The sequence below is a fragment of the Atractosteus spatula genome, chromosome 7, assembly GCF_055471065.1.
Source record: "Atractosteus spatula isolate fAtrSpa1 chromosome 7, fAtrSpa1.hap1, whole genome shotgun sequence".
NCBI lineage: Eukaryota > Metazoa > Chordata > Actinopteri > Semionotiformes > Lepisosteidae > Atractosteus > Atractosteus spatula.
This window is the reverse complement of record NC_142712.1, coordinates 8,901,706-8,917,486: the sequence shown is the minus strand read 5'-3', so window position 1 is coordinate 8,917,486 and position 15,781 is coordinate 8,901,706. Positions and strand designations below refer to the sequence as shown.

Sequence of the window (15,781 nt, the reverse complement as noted above, 5' to 3'; positions counted from 1 at the left end):
GGAGTCTTTGAGTGGAGTGTCAAAGACTAAGCAATTATTATTAATTTATTAGCCCACACACTAAGGAGAGAGGGACGCCTGTATTTTTGTGTTAACTGAAACGGTCATTGTATCAAAGGCTGAGAATCTCTGCTTTAAAGCATGCTAGTCTGTGGAGAGATTATGCCTCCATCTAGTGGTCACTAAAGTTTATGAGAAGCTTGCGCACTTTTGAACTCATTTCTACCTCAGAGAACTCATTTTCTACCATAATTCTTTTTAATTAACCCAGTAACGTGTGCATTCAAATACAATCTTTTTGTTGGCAGTGCATCAGTGAAAACCATTGCCATTTTCAACTGTACATGGTCTTGCCAGTGGCTGTATTGCTGAAATGATATCAGAAGGTTCCTGATCCTTTACACCAATTCTTGTCAAAGGTGCTGTAGCAAAGATTAAGGTTACCTTCCCTAGACAGGTATGAACAAAAAACACAGTATTTATGAAGATACATAAAGTAGCACTCGGCCTTCAAAGGCTGACAAAACCAAAAGCAGCAGATGTAGGTAAATGATTATATACATTTAAAGTTATAGACTATCTCTCTCTTAACTAGAGGGTGATCCGAATGGGGAAAGATTACAGAGGACAGTCAACATCAACTCAAAACAGCAAGAGAAGATAGTTCTTTGAACAAGCAACAGCAGCAACGAACACAGCGTATGAAATTTATTTAATAGATTTTCAGAAAAAGTCACCATTATTGCATACTCCATAATTTACAAGTAGTAGCCATTCAAGTTAGTGTACTGTACATCGGTGGATTCAAGAGATCAGTAGAGCACCACAGGATTCATTATGACCGCTGCATTTCCTTATTTATGCCAGTGATCTAGATTCTGGCATAGAGTATGAACTTGTGAAGTTAGAAGATGATGCCAGCATAAGATAACTAAACGCTGCAAAGGAAAGTCAAAAAGAATAAAATTCAAGATTGGGCTGACACCAGCCAGATGTCATTTCACTTGCAGACAAGTGCAGACTGTAACATGTTTGCCTGGGGTTTTGCCAACCTTGCAAAAGACAAAGAGGCGCTGGCTAGGTTAAATGATACCACTAATTTGTCAGTGTGCTTGTGTTTTGCCTGCGTTGAAATATACAGGTGTCCCACCTAGGGTATTCCCACCCCGTGCCCTGTGTTTCTGGGTCAGGGTTCAGTTAGCTGTGCTCTTCACAATGAATCTATAATGGAGATCAGAAAGAGTGACAACATAAACCCCCAGATGAACAATTTTACTCTTGAACACAGAAAATCTGATACAGAGCACCATCAGCCCATTGGACTTCTTTAGAATAAAAAAACAAATCAGAGGACACGAGTTGAAACTAAGGGGAAGTCATTTAAAACAGAAAGCAAGAGGCTCAAAGGCATTAACAGTTATGGAAGAAGGTACACAGAAATGTCGTCAAAGCCGATATTCCAGCTTCTTTCAAGAACAGGCTGGATGAGATCCTCAAATAATGTAGGTACTAGTAACTGAATGAGCTAGATGGAGTGAATTCCCTCCTTTTTATTTGTAACCTTGAAATTCATACATTTGAACATTCTACTGTTAAACTTGCTTCAGTACGAAACTATGGGATAGTTCAGAATGTGTTAGCTAGATTGGATGTGTGCACTAATAAAAGAGGCACATTGGTTCACTTCACCCTTTTTACCTTTCTTGGACTATTTACAATGCCAAGTCTCAGTGAAAGAATGAGAATACCGTTGGCAGCAATGCTGCACGAAGACGGACATGGTCCTTCCATCCATCACTAGACTTCAGTAGAACTACTAAATACTGACAGAAAACACTGACTGACTCAAAATATGGGATTCAAAGGAAAGGACAGAAAAAAAATTGCTTCTGAATAACTAATACTAGCAACACAAATGGGCCTTGCAAGAGATGCACAATATTTATCTTGCATATGGGATTGCATTTGTTTTAGTACTCAAGGGTACAAAATCACAGTAGCAGAAAAATCACAGAAGCCTCTGATTAACGAAAGCAGAGTGAATTAGCATCAGCTCAAAGAAATGACCTTTTAAACTCTGCTCTCTCATTGTATTTTGTTCTAGTAATATAACCATGAAAAGGAATACATGTAAATAGAAAGAATCATTACCACAAAGTATATATTTTATTCCACATAAAGAGGCCAATTTAAAAAGTATTATATAAAGAGATAACGTAACAATTTATACTTCTAACATACATGCACGTACATCTATTAAAAAAAAATCAACAGATTTTCGTTATTGAGTATAATTTCAATTCATGTGCATTTAGGCATTCCTAAATACCAAATTTTTAAAATGTGTGATTAGTACGACCCTCTACATACACAACAGATCAACAGTTATTACATATGCTGGCAATTACACACTACTACGCATAAAATCATGCTTAAGTGACCAAAAATACCATTTAGTAAAAGTTCTGTAGATATGTGCAAAGGCAGCACTGTACAACCAATTGTTCAGAAATCGTTTTTAGTTGCATTGTTCAACTCCAACACTGACAGGTTTTTTTCCTTAACCGCCACCAATACTATCTTTAAAACCCCCTTTAAAAAAAAAAATCAAAATCTTAATGCTAATACAAACACGAAACTGTCACTCAGACTTCCATTGTAACACTGGATACTTTCTCAAATCTTGTAATAAAAGTCATTGACTATGATCAGAGTCCTTAGCTACCATTTTGGTATGGTGGATAGGTGAAAAAAATTGGACAAGGTTTCTTTTGTTTTGTTTCTTTAACAGAAAAAGAAAGCAAATTGCACAGGAAGAGGTCTATGTAGAAAAGGACAGACTTTGCCCTCAGTATGTTTTGATATAGGTTCTATGACCTTATTAGTGTTTTATGATTATGTAAACATCAGACTAGTAATATGTAGCATTAACAGGAAGCTGTATTTCTTTTTCTAATTAGTGTCATTTTACAGTCACTGTAGTGTTTTCTTGATCAAAAACCATGTAAACGACAGACACACGAAAATATTTCATCTGAATCACCTACTTACTGCCTCCAAACCCCACATTCTGAGCTCACAGGGTTAAATACTTAACACCTCCTATCCACCACTATTCCTACAAAAGCACCTAAACTGGACAAAAAACCCTACATCATTTAGCTTATACAAAAAAGAGGTTGATTACACAATTATTTTTGTTGCTGTTGCTCATAAAGAAAAGAAAATACTCTTTGGAAGCCGTGACAAAAATTCCTGAATATACTGTTGCTCTTTTTATACCTACTGGCTAAAACAACATTTTAATAAAGTCATTATCACCGTCAAACTCCAACTAACTGCTACTCTACACTGACAACCTTTTCTACCTGGACACTTAACCATCCTACACATTTCATTACCATCTTCTGTGAGTGGCTTAAGTTTCAGCACAACACTGGACAAGTGTTTCCAAGAACTGGTCAGAATGTATACTTTGCCAAGTATCACAAATCACACAATAACAGTCAATCCATCTATAGTACATTTTAGTAGTGTGAAGTGTCTCTCACCATCCCTCGTTTATAGATTGAAGGCATGAAATAGTGCCTGCAATTTTCATTTTTCTAAACCACCAATGAGTGTCAGTGGCATGTTTTTCTAATGCTCTAGCCGTTTAAAAGTGTAAATTTTCACAATACAAGCTAAAAGCCTGAAAAATGTATGCATGTATAAAAAATAAATACGAAAAACAATGCTGTGGGTCACACAATGAAACCTGACAATTACATCACTTGACAAAGTATGTCAGGAACAAATCATAAACCTGGCCAGCTGGTGCACAATATCCATTTAAGAAAAGTGGAGTGAAACATCAACTTCAATCTCTGGGAGTTATTCCACAGCTGAGTGATGTGCTGAAAAGTAGCCCAAGACTTAAAATTCTATTTATCTTTCAATGCTTTTAAAAAACAATAAAAGACTAAAATAAGGCTATCTTAGCTATTATATATGTTAATCTAACAGCCTATCAAAGAAAAATAAAATAAAAAACTGAAGGACAGATCAGACTTAAATAAGACTATGTAAAATAAAGACACTAGGGTTCAATACAAAAAAAACCTAATCCCCATTATAATATAGATTTTTCATAAAACCATTACCTTTAAACAGAAATATATTTTGATTATTGATTTCAATGTAGAAGAAAGTTTGTGGCTGATCTTCTCAATACGTTTTACTCTATATATTGATTTAAGTTGCAAAATAGTAATATAGTGTTTTTCTTTTCTCACAAAATACAATTGAAGGCACTTGATTGACAAGGATACACTTAAAATTGCTGGCACAGCCAAGCAGCAGCATCCAAAAATACTAAGCCCCCCAACAGAACCTCCCCACCCCAAGGCAGTGAGCTTTGTAAATAAAGCTAGGCCCTGTGTCTTGACTCCAAATCAGTACTGATGAGAGTTCCTTTGTAGCTTTTCAGATACATCATTTTTGGTTTCTCAAGCTCACAGATAAAATACCAAAACTGAAAAAAAGACATCTGAAGACACAGCAGTCCCAAGACAATGACTGCACAACTTTGCACTGTGGTGCAAGAAGTGAGGCTATAGAGGTTATGGGAGATTAACGATGGATGCAGCGTATCTAAGGACAACAGACAAATGTTCATGCTGACACAGGCCCAGCACTGCTCTGAAAGAAATTTAGGGTGGGGAGCAATACTTGAACCAGAGAAGAAACTGAAGGTGACAAAAATAAAGGCTTCTGGGGACCCTTAAAAAACCGTCAATTCATGGGCCAGCCTTGAGGACGAGAAAAAAAAACAGTGAGGAAAGTTATATAAAAAAAGAATACTGCTGCCAAATTTTGCTTTGTTTGTCCTTTCAGTAAAGTCCTGAAAAGTAGCTGAAATGTCTTTAAAACAAAAAAGAAAAGCATCTTCACATCCTTCACAGATTTTACTTGGCAGCAGTCTTGCAAGGACATCCACACAGTCCAGTCCATGAGGACGGGGACAAAGCCCGGTCCTCGCTCTATAACCACGTGAGAAAACTCTCCTTGTCAATCTTGGTAGCTGCCAGCACAGACTCCATGTCATTGAGTATGTCAGAGCTGAGGGCCTCCTGCAGGCTGGGCATGAGCTCCTCACCCTCCACGGCCATGCTGTCACCCTCCAGTGTGCCCAGGTCCACATTGGTGCCGGGAATTGTGTCCAGATAGTCAGGGAAGCGGCTGGGCTGTGTTGCCATGGAGCTAGGACCCAGGGAGTCACCTGGAGGAGGAATAACAAGGTAAGGAGTGAGTTGGAATAGGGGAAGAGATACTCATCAATTTTAGCATTCACTAATCCATTCAGCAATTCGAAATGACCAAACGGATATACCACACGTAATCACAAACAAAATATGATTCTTCGAAACTTGGGTTAGAAGTCAAGATGGGGCATTTGCTTAAAACCATGTGTGTGGCACTTTTTGTGTTGCTGTCCTCTATTACAACTCCATCCTCCTCAAGTGTCACTATGTCTTCACTTCTAAACTAGTCACATGCTAGTTGGCACAGTTGTGCAGAAAACCTACACCTTTTTCAGACATACATCAAGATTTGTTTGTTTATTTAAATATAAAATGTCAGAAGTAAGCCAAAATCTTTTAAAAGGGGCATTGAGCATACCAGAAGTATTATCATGTCATAAAAGTTTCTGGAGCTGTCATTACAACATCATCAGTAATTCTGTCTTCTCCCCTGTTCCCCACAGCGTCCATTTCAATTCCACAGGTGCTCCTCACTCCGAATCCTCTTCCCTTCCCAGAGGACTCCTCCTCAAGGCTGCAAACGCAGAAACCCACCTGTGTCCATTTCATCTACACTGTTGAGGAAATCGTCTGGAGTGCGGGGGACGCTGTAGCTGCTCATGCTCAAACCACTGTCTGTGCTCTCGTCTCTTGAGTGGTAGGTGCCACTGGACAAGAAACAAGGTGACAGAAAAGGGCTCAGTTTCACCCAGACACTGGCAGGTCACACGGAGCATTGGTGATGGCACAGTGGCACACACACTTATCTGCAGCTGCCTATTAAAAAGCCCAAATACCAGCAATAATAAACGCGGACAGCTCGTGAACCCAACAGGTCCACTAGCCATCGATTCTTTCTGGTGCTGCCCTTGTTATTTGACCTGCTCAAAACCAAGTGGCCTTAAGTAGCCAGAATGACACCGAATGCTGTATTGCATTGCCAGTTCCTGTGAAAGATGCAAAATGAAGACATTCATCTAATTAATGAAACCTGTTCTGATCAATGCAAATGTCTCGGGCTCATCAGCGCTACTTTTCTATTTTTAGGTCACACCAATTCCACATCATTCAATCTTGTGGCAAGTTAGATGTAGGGGCATATGAAACACAAGGAGATGGTTTAAGGTGGTCACAGGATTAAGACATAAGACTTATGATTTATTATAATTATATTATGATCTTAGCAAATATATGTTTTATTGAGTTGTGGTAGATACAGTACCTTTGCATTTTTTTGACATACTAAATTCCATAAACAGAAAAGTAATATAATTACTTTTTGGCATTTTGATGTTCCTCTTCCCTAAGAAAAAACTAAAATACATTAAAATATAAGCTACTAAACTAAGATCTTTTCCGTTAGATTTGAGCCAGAAATCACAAGAATCCAATGCTCCATATCCAAAATAAAAAAAAACAATCAATTGAAGGATACAATGCCCAGTCTCTAACTTGAAGTCCTTCTATATAGCTGGCCATCTGATTCCTTTTGTCCTCGAATTCCCATCTAAGGGTTTTGCATGTATCCAGTTTTACCGATTAGTTTACGTTACACTTTGGCGCCAAACGCAGACCGTTTGTGACATGTTTCCATTCTAGTGCTGGAAACCATCCCCAGTGGGAATCTCAGAATAGCCTGCCTCTAAGAATAGAACCCCTTTATTTTCCGTTGGTGGAATAAACAAGAGGGAAAGAAAGGAGTATTTAGGTGGCACTCCTGCGGCCTGTACTAATTAGCAGAAAGTAAAATATGGCGGCAGAATGTGGCAATGCTGGCTATGAATAAGCCCATTGTGAGAGCCAGGGGCTGTAGACTGCAGTGTCTGCTGTGTGTGCCACATGTTCTCACAGTCCGTTCACTATTCAGCCCTACTTATCCACATCAGCTAGTAGTCTGGAAAAGCAGTCTGAGCTTCAGACTCTGCATTTCACCACCCACAGGCCTAACAGCACAATAACACACTTTCCACTATAAAAAAAAGAACAAACCTCTTAAAAGAAAAGCAGTAATTTTGTAATGCATACTTATAAATACTGCAGGACTGAAAAAACAAAACACTATGTTCAGTATTTGTATAAGACAGCGCTTCTGCCTTGTACATTGTTTGGGGGATGAATTTGTAAAAGTGAAACTATTGAATCTGTAAGAGTTAAACTACCATGTTCTTTTCTGAAAAGCTAAGCTAGACCCTTGCTGCACATTTTAAACCATAATAATGAGTTCTGCAGTATATTAAAAATACAAATCAGTTTGATTACTTTAACTAAGCATCTATTAATTTAAGAATGTTAAAACAATTATCAGTTTTTCCTTCCATTAACTTCATAATTAGGAATAACTAAATAGAAAAGACCTCCTGTTTAGTCCTACAGCACATTGTCATCAATAAAATGATTCACCCTAGTAATATCACTCTCTTCCAAGTAATACCAGTATATCATACCCTGGACGTCTCACAAGAGGGGGTTGGTTCTGCAGATCTCATTAGAAAAACCCTTCACTGAGTCATTGCCATGTGTTTACTGCCATCTCACTAGACAACAGGGTTTTTAATGTTTCTTGGACCTACACTCCTATTTCCTCACAGAGTAAAAAAAAAATGATGAGGGGTTCTGCCGAAATGGCTCTAAGTTATCAGAAACCTTTTCTCAACATAATTGTTCTTCCTGGAAAGACTAAAGCACAGACTTCACATTTGTGAACTGTGAACAGTTTAAATCATCAAATTACAACTGAACCAGATTTTTCATACAACAGTTCCAGTGAAGAGTAAAGTTAAACGCAGCACCCCACACACACACACACTCCATCCCTACTGCTTGCATTTCATTTCTTAAGCATGATTTCACTTTCTTTAAAACATGAATCAACACCCCCCCCCCCCCCCACCCCAAGAGCAGAGATTCCAGCTGTGTAACAGCTGTGTGCAGCCCTCGCCTTTCCTTGTGTACGCCTTTCAGTCCCTCTCTTAAACGCTTCCTCCTGTTAATCAACACAGAACCAACAAACTGAGAAGCTACAAACCACAGGACAAAAAGGGATTTAGCTTAATAGTATCAGCCTAACTGAGCTGGATGCCTCGTCTGAAAGGCTCACAGAGAGACGTATAATACCTTCCTTCCACACACTGTAAAACCCAAAGGCTTCCCAATGTTCAGAATGACAAAGGGCCTTCAAGCTCCACTCACCTGTTGAGGAATGGATCTGAGCTGTTGGTGGTCATCGTTCTCACATCCTGGGCCATGCCAGGGGAGGAAACCGCATTCTGGGTGCCTCCATCTTGCTCCATGCTTGTGGGAAGCTGATTCCGCAGTGCCAGTTCCTGGAATGATACATACATTGTCTGTACAGAGTCTCAGGAACCTTTACCTGATTGAAGTGAAATGACACAAAGATGAGCTGTAATGATCAACACAGCTCTTAATCCTCAACTGACTGGAACCATCAAGGTAATCCAAGTCCGTTGAAGTCAGAAAAAATGATACAGAACTTTTTTTTGCTCTAAACAATTAAGTAACGAAGATTAAGTAATGCAAAGTTTTACTTAAAATTTAGAAATAGACACTTTAAGATATTTCAATTTGCACAGTTTCGCAAGCCAGATTAGCTCCTATGAGAGTTTCCTTGTCCTACAAAGTGGGTCAAGTTTAAAAAAAATCTTTAAAAAACTCTTTATGGTGCTAGGGTGTAACAGGTTACATACATAGCCCTCCTGCACAATTGATGGATATACCTTTCATTATTTTTGAGAGCCACAGGAGGGAAAAGCCAGACTAATTCCAAAACCTCTGCATTCATCTGGAAAAATATTTAAACATGCAGATCTCAGGATATGTGTTCAGTCTGTGCTGAGGCCAATACAGACACAAACTTGGTGCTTTTTTGTTCCCTCCTTTATTTGTCCTTGCTTTTCCAAGGGGTCTGAGAAGGAAGCAGAAATAATTGGCTTTGGGATCACACAGCAGCCTCTTCTTCTCCAGCTTGTATTCAGGGCTGACAGGCCTTCTATCTAAACAAACCAAAATCCCTCATAAGAAGAAATTGGCTCCCAAAATTGCTTAGCCTCTCAAACATATTTTTTTCCGCTTTCCAAAAACGGATTATGATGTTTTTATCAGGCACGTAATACTGAACCCAAACAACCCTGTGGTTTACGAAAATGTTCATTGGTTGAGGTTGCGGCTAACGGACACAATGTTCCAGTCTAGAACACACTGCTCCTATTGGCTGTTTGGGGGGGGGAAAAAAAAGTCAGTTGCTTTGGCTGTGAAGATATGAACTGTTAAAAGTCTTATTTCACTTTTAGCAGACTGCCAGGATTTGTGACATAATAGCCTGACTTCGCTTTTTTCGGAAACCCTACTGTGTAAAGTTTATCCTTTCGGTACAAATTACTGCGTTTATTAATGAGTCAGCAGACTAACACTGTTAATAAATAAAGCTTGTTGCAGCCCAGCCTTATGTTTATCATTTAGTAATAAACATCAGGATGATTTTGTAACACAGAAGCTACCTTCAGATAGTCTCTATAAGTTCTGCTGCAGCATACTCAGCTGTTAAAAATGTTTGTTTAGCCCTGTACTGTGGCATTTCGGAGAGGGGAAGGAATTACAAAGAAAGGTAAAAACTCATCAGAAAACTCCCTCTATGAGCACAGATCTCTGCTCTCTGGTCCACAAGTAGCTAAATGACTGCATTGAGCCAGGGGAGAATTTGACTTTTTCTGCATCACTGGTAACCTTGATCTTATTTCTGGGATGCAGTATGAAGTATATGAAGTGAAGGCTTTGCTCAACAGGAATTCCCTTAACAGATTTTAAAATCAATATCAATGTTTTCAGATAGCTTTAGTAAGATTTCGTTCAGTAGGAACAATTTAGAAGCATTGTCCTCCTCCATTCATTGTTCAGAAGAGTACAAGAAGTTATGACAAATACCTTCTGTGGTGCCAGCTTTTGACATTACAAAGGGCTTCACAAAATAAAGATTTAAGATTGAAAGAAAGACAGTGCAGTCTATTTGGGGTGTTCCAGATAGGCCATTGACGAGGACTGTTTATAATCAAAGCTGTCTTTTACATAAACTATTTATATGTTAATAATGAATAAAGTGACTTGAGGTGACTTTATTCCTCCAGTAAATAGGTAAAATGTGATGTTTTTAATCACTGTCATCATTTTGCCTTAGAAAGTTTTAAAACGCATGTTTTAAGAGACAGAGGACAATGCAAGCCAGACATTGTCAGAAGACAAGCCACGTACAAGTTTGATAAAACTGGAGTGTTCAACATCTTGTAGTGGTGTGTTAATGTTTCGTTCTACTCTGGGGTCTTGTTTATTCATTTCCTTCATGATTCAGCCTTCAATGCACTCCACCACTGAAAGAAAGCAGTTTGTTTACATTCCCCAGAAGTTGCAGCTGGAGAGAAACAAACATCCTCCCTGAGGAAACTAGGTTGTCAGACACCATTTTACTCCCTGTGTCTATCATTTAAGTCGGTTTTTATAACCTGCAGAGCAAACAGTCCTCAGCACAATCTGCTGCAACTCTGGGAACTTAAAAATGCTCTAAAGGAAAAGGAAAGATGGTTTTGCTGTTACTTTCCATCTGAAAACATTCTGAAATAAGTGCAGCTTCTATTTACAGCCACAATCTTTGACAAACAACAAAAAGTAGTTGTATGCCTGTGTGGGCGGCACAGTCCAGCTTTAATTATAGGTATTTCATCCACGATATCAAGCGCTCAGTCACACCGTCTCCAGTAATACAGATAAACGCCCTTGTGTTATTGTCAAAAGGGGGCAGCATGAACGTATCTCTTGTGTTGATTAACTGTGAAAAGGATGATAGGAAATGGTAGATAAACTTGTTGGAGAGGGCCATCTTGGCAAGAAAGATTTGTCACGAATCAAGAGGCTGATCTTTTCAAATGTGTCTTATGCAGATTTTGAAGCTTTTTTTTCAGGCTGATTAATTAGAATTAAAATCTCGATTTGTCTTTGAGCATTTCTGGAACAATGGAATCGTACAGGCACCCCCCACTCCTTCACACAGGGATGGACAGACGCACAAAAAAATAAGAAGAGAAAGTTGGATTCTAACCTGTGGCCTCACCTGCCGAAGCAACTCTTGGTGCTTCAGTCTCAGCCTTTCTTTCTCCATTTGCAGCTGCTGGAGTCTCATCTGGTTATTGCCACCCATAACGCCACCCTGGGGGCTCTGGGAAGGCAGCGGAGAGGCCTGTTTCACAGGGGCGCTTTGGGTGATCCGTTGCTGATTCAGGGCTAAAATACAAACGCCACAGTTGTAATAACCACCCTACACCACCAGGGGGCAAACACAAAACCACACAAACTAGCAGCCCAGAGCTGGACTGAAACGTCTGAAAATTACAAGGTAACGTTAGAATCTTCCGAGTTCTTTCCAGAACAAACATCTTGTTTTTACACAGGTTTAAACATTTTTGTTTCCAAATGATCAAACTTTTTAACTCCAGCCACTAGAACTTGTCCTCTGTAATTCTTAATGCATCAGGCTATCCACTAAAAGGAGAATTTTAACAGAATCCTGTCACAAATGAAGAACGCAGAAAAATTTTATTAAAAATTAAAATATTTAAAAGATGGTTACAAATACACATGAATTTAATTTCAAGCAAAAATAATTTCCAACACGTTCACACTGTAGAATAATTAAAACTACAACCCTCACATTTCCAAAGTTAAAAAGAGCCCCAAGCACACAACATGCTCACAGGCAAAAACAACTTGCAAACATAGTTCAACTGTTGGGGGAAAAAGGACCAGATGAGAAACTAAAATGTTTCAATACATATTTTTTCTCATTTCGAAGTACAAAATCCTTAGTGTGCCACCTTACAAAAACCTTATCCTATTCAATCTACTCAGCAAAAAAAATGAAATGATTCAAATGGCTTCACATCAACTTTCCTACACAGTATTAACACTGGGGAATGATTTTAACAGTGGGTAAACTCTCGATGTTGACATTAACACTTACAAAAACACAAGAGAGAAGGATAGTATAAGAAAACATTTAAAAATCCTTGAAAAACACAAACCCATGTGTCCTAGCGACAGAACCTTTGAGAATTTAATGTGGGCAACTGATTTTTTTTTACCTGTCAACCACTACACTGAAAGACATTTCAGTATATGAAATGCATCATGTTTATGCTGCCTGTTGTACTTATTGCTGAATTTCCATAAGGGAAGAGCTAGATTTGAAACAAAACCACCACACACTGAAGTGTCATCCCACAATGTTTGCATTTCAAGGTGCAGTTTTATTGTAAACTACTAAAATGAAAGACTTCACAAATACAGACATACAGGCACCACCTACACCTTATCCAAGCTGGAGAACTGAAGCTCCTGTTGTAGCAATTGAAATCAATACAGTTTATCTAGACATGAATGCTCAAGGCTTGGCTACTTTAAGGGCTAGTCCATGGCCGTAGACTCATTGTTTTAGTGCAGATTTCACACATTATTCCAACACAGTCTTTCGGCACCTATCCTGACCACCTGGTGCACAGATTTTAATCCCACAATTAGTTTTAAAGGGTTACCTTTCAGGACAAAGGCAGCTGATGATACTGCCCTTTTAACTCTGTAACTACTGTAGATGGGTACCTTTTAAGAACTGCCTTACTCTTCTTAGCAAAGTGTCCCAGCCTAATGCTGTAAAAGGGCTCCTGATATTAACATCACAAAAAAGAGAAAATAAACAGCTCAGCCACAGGGGTGTTACTGTAATTAAGCCAATAAGGACTGTTGTTTGCTTTTGCGCTCTGGCAACCAATGAAAACAGGGCCTGGCTGTCTCTGCATTCATGTGGCGCTGCTTTCATTCACTGTGCTCTGGTGCGGCCTTTCTCTTCATCACTATTCAATCACTGACGGGGCTCTGTTTGTTTACACTATCTCGATTGTTGAATGAGACACAGCCCAGGGCTCTGTAACTCAATGACTGTCCCACCCTGCCTCCACCCCCCACCCCCCACCATGTCCCCACCTTCCACTCTGGTGGTGCTACCACCCCCTCCACCCTTCCCCCACATCGCTCTGTATTCAGCTGCCTGGACTGATTTTTTCCTCATTTAAAAAAAAAAAAGACCTCACAAGAGATCCTTGCCCCTCAACCTGCAGGGGAAACATTAGCAGTTCTCAGGCAACACGTTTGTTGGAATCAGTAAAATTACAGAGCAGCTTGCTACGGCTCAATGAACAAGGCAAGGCGCAAGGTAGGCTGTCATTGACGCCTGTGAAGATGCTCATTTCAAATCGCTACGTGAGGGGAGGGGGCAATTGCTGCACCACTCACATGGCAAAATCCTGTAGTTTTCTGGGTGAGTCCATTGTTAATCACAGTCACCCTAACCCTGTGCCACTCTGCGGTCTCCGAGGGAACTATTTCTACACAATGACACCACCCAGGGATCTTTAGGCTTCCCACACTGATTCTAGGTCACACTTGTTTTTCGCCATTTGGAACACTTAATCCCAGCCAACGAATGACACATTAAAATGAGTAAGGAGCAAACGACTCTTTCCCCCAGTTTCTTAGTGGCTACCCAGGTGAATATACATGTTGACACAAAAATAAATCAGCCCAGGAAAAAAAGGGGGGGAATATTCCAGTTTTCCATATTACAATAGAAGATATCCTGGCCTTTAACACCAATATTTTAAAATCCTGGTGAAATGTGGAAACATCTATACCCATGTCTTTCTACAAACATTATGAAAAGAATAAAGACGTTTTAAAGTGGTCCAGGAAAGCCTCCAAAAATCTTTATGGAAGCCCTTCACTTAAGATCCTTTACTCTGCACTGCCCCTATACCTTTCCTCTACAACCAAAATAAAACCTACGTGCACAACTGTGCAAAACGCCTCGGATCATGTCAGTATATCACTTTGCCAAAACGGACCGAGAGGAAACGATAAGTGCAGCTCACTGCTAAAGACGTCTACACAATGTCAAGTCACCTGAGACCACCTGGGAACAAGAAAGGCCCTCACCTAAAGGTTAGGTGGCCTGGGAGATAAGATGTGGGCAGAAGCACAATGCTGTCTGCCATTTAGCTCGGTCACGGTTCTTTGCGATAAAACAAGAAAGCAACAAGAAACCCTATCTGAACATCGTTTGCAAGCATCCGCAAGAAAGAAAATCTCATGCAGGCCGAATTCAGGGTGCGGGCTGGTGTTAAGAAGCCTCCTAAATAGTCTGCCGGGCTCTGACAGAGAAGGCATTCCAGCTAAGCTGCATATTTGTTAGGTGTCAACCCCACCAGTCGTCAAAAGTGTTTTTGCTGTGTAACCAGATCCAGAGAAGTTTGGAAAGAAAGCCACACAGGAGGGTGATGGACAGCCCAAGGCTTATCACTTGAAGAGAATAGATCAGCTATGACTTCAAAACAGTCCTTGAAGTGACAGAGACGGTTCGGTCCCATTCAGAGGAAAGAAAGCCTTCAAGATCATTTGTGACCAAATGTGCCATGCAAAACGGAAAAGGAAGAATCTATTTAGCAAAAAATGAAGCACACTGACTGAATAGTTACGCCTTGCTTCACAATAAAACAGATTTGAAACAACTCTATTTGGCCTAACTTTGCAAACTTAAAAAAATACACAATGGTCCAGATAATGGTGTTTATTATTAAGCTATGTATTACTCCTTATTTTCCCAATGTACTAAATAACCAGTGGAAAAACATTTAAAGGAAAGGGAAAATGCTTTGTGATACTTCTTGAAAAGCTCTGTATCACACCTGTATGATAAAACTATCCTAACAAAATAAAAATAAAAAGTACAAGATGCTTAACAGTTCAGAACCAGGAGCTGGGTGAAGCTTCTCATGTGTTTGTGGAAACGCATCTAAAAAAACTGGAGTAACACATAAAAACCTAACATTTTCATTAGCTTGTCTGTTGGTGCGTCAGTGATGACACCATTGAACCTGACTCATTCCTGGCACAGGAAGCCTCTGGAAAAGCTGAAGACTTCAGAAGAATGACATCAGGCAGTGCTCACAGGAAAGAGTGCCAGCTCCCCCCCCCCCCCCCCATCAGGATACACACGCACTGAGGGCCAGGTCATTAAGAGTTTGGCACCAAACGGAAACCTGCAATTTTCAAAGTTAAACGTTCCCAACTGAAGTCAGACTTAATTGCAATTTTAGTGGATTTTTGCGTTTAAGACGATGCTTAAAAAATAACTAAGGGGCGGTCTTTTCGTCGTTAAGTATTGAAATTTCACGGGGTGGGGGGGTAGAGAGGAGTTCAGGATTATTTTACACAACTTCAAATTGTCCAACTGTGAAATCAGGTGACCATTAAAAAGAAAGCTCTTTAAAATACCTCCAACATTGTGATTTGCGTTACAAAACACTTAAACCTATGAGGGGGAACATGTCTGTTACCGGCAGGTTTGCTCCAGTAAATTCATTTGGCATAGATGTGCATCAAATTAAAAG

At 39.6% G+C, this 15,781-nt stretch overlaps 1 protein-coding gene across 4 annotated transcripts in view; it reads right to left on the bottom strand.

The window, feature by feature from the left end:
• Nucleotides 1-2,147: 2,147 nt before the first annotated feature.
• The window catches only part of yap1 (Yes1 associated transcriptional regulator), a 42,625-nt gene continuing 28,991 nt past the window's right edge, over nucleotides 2,148-15,781 (bottom strand). For 2 of the 4 annotated variants that reach the window (XM_088921690.1, XM_088921692.1), the window contains 4 exons: nucleotides 11,386-11,567; nucleotides 8,472-8,605; nucleotides 5,838-5,950; nucleotides 2,148-5,260 (listed from right to left, as the gene is read on the bottom strand). In XM_088921690.1, the coding sequence (XP_088777816.1) occupies nucleotides 5,022-5,260; nucleotides 5,838-5,950; nucleotides 8,472-8,605; nucleotides 11,386-11,567 (668 nt within the window). In that variant the 3' untranslated portion in view covers nucleotides 2,148-5,021. The remainder of the gene's footprint in view (nucleotides 5,261-5,837; nucleotides 5,951-8,471; nucleotides 8,606-11,385; nucleotides 11,568-15,781) is intronic. The other 2 variants (XM_088921691.1, XM_088921693.1) reach the window with 1 other exon arrangement.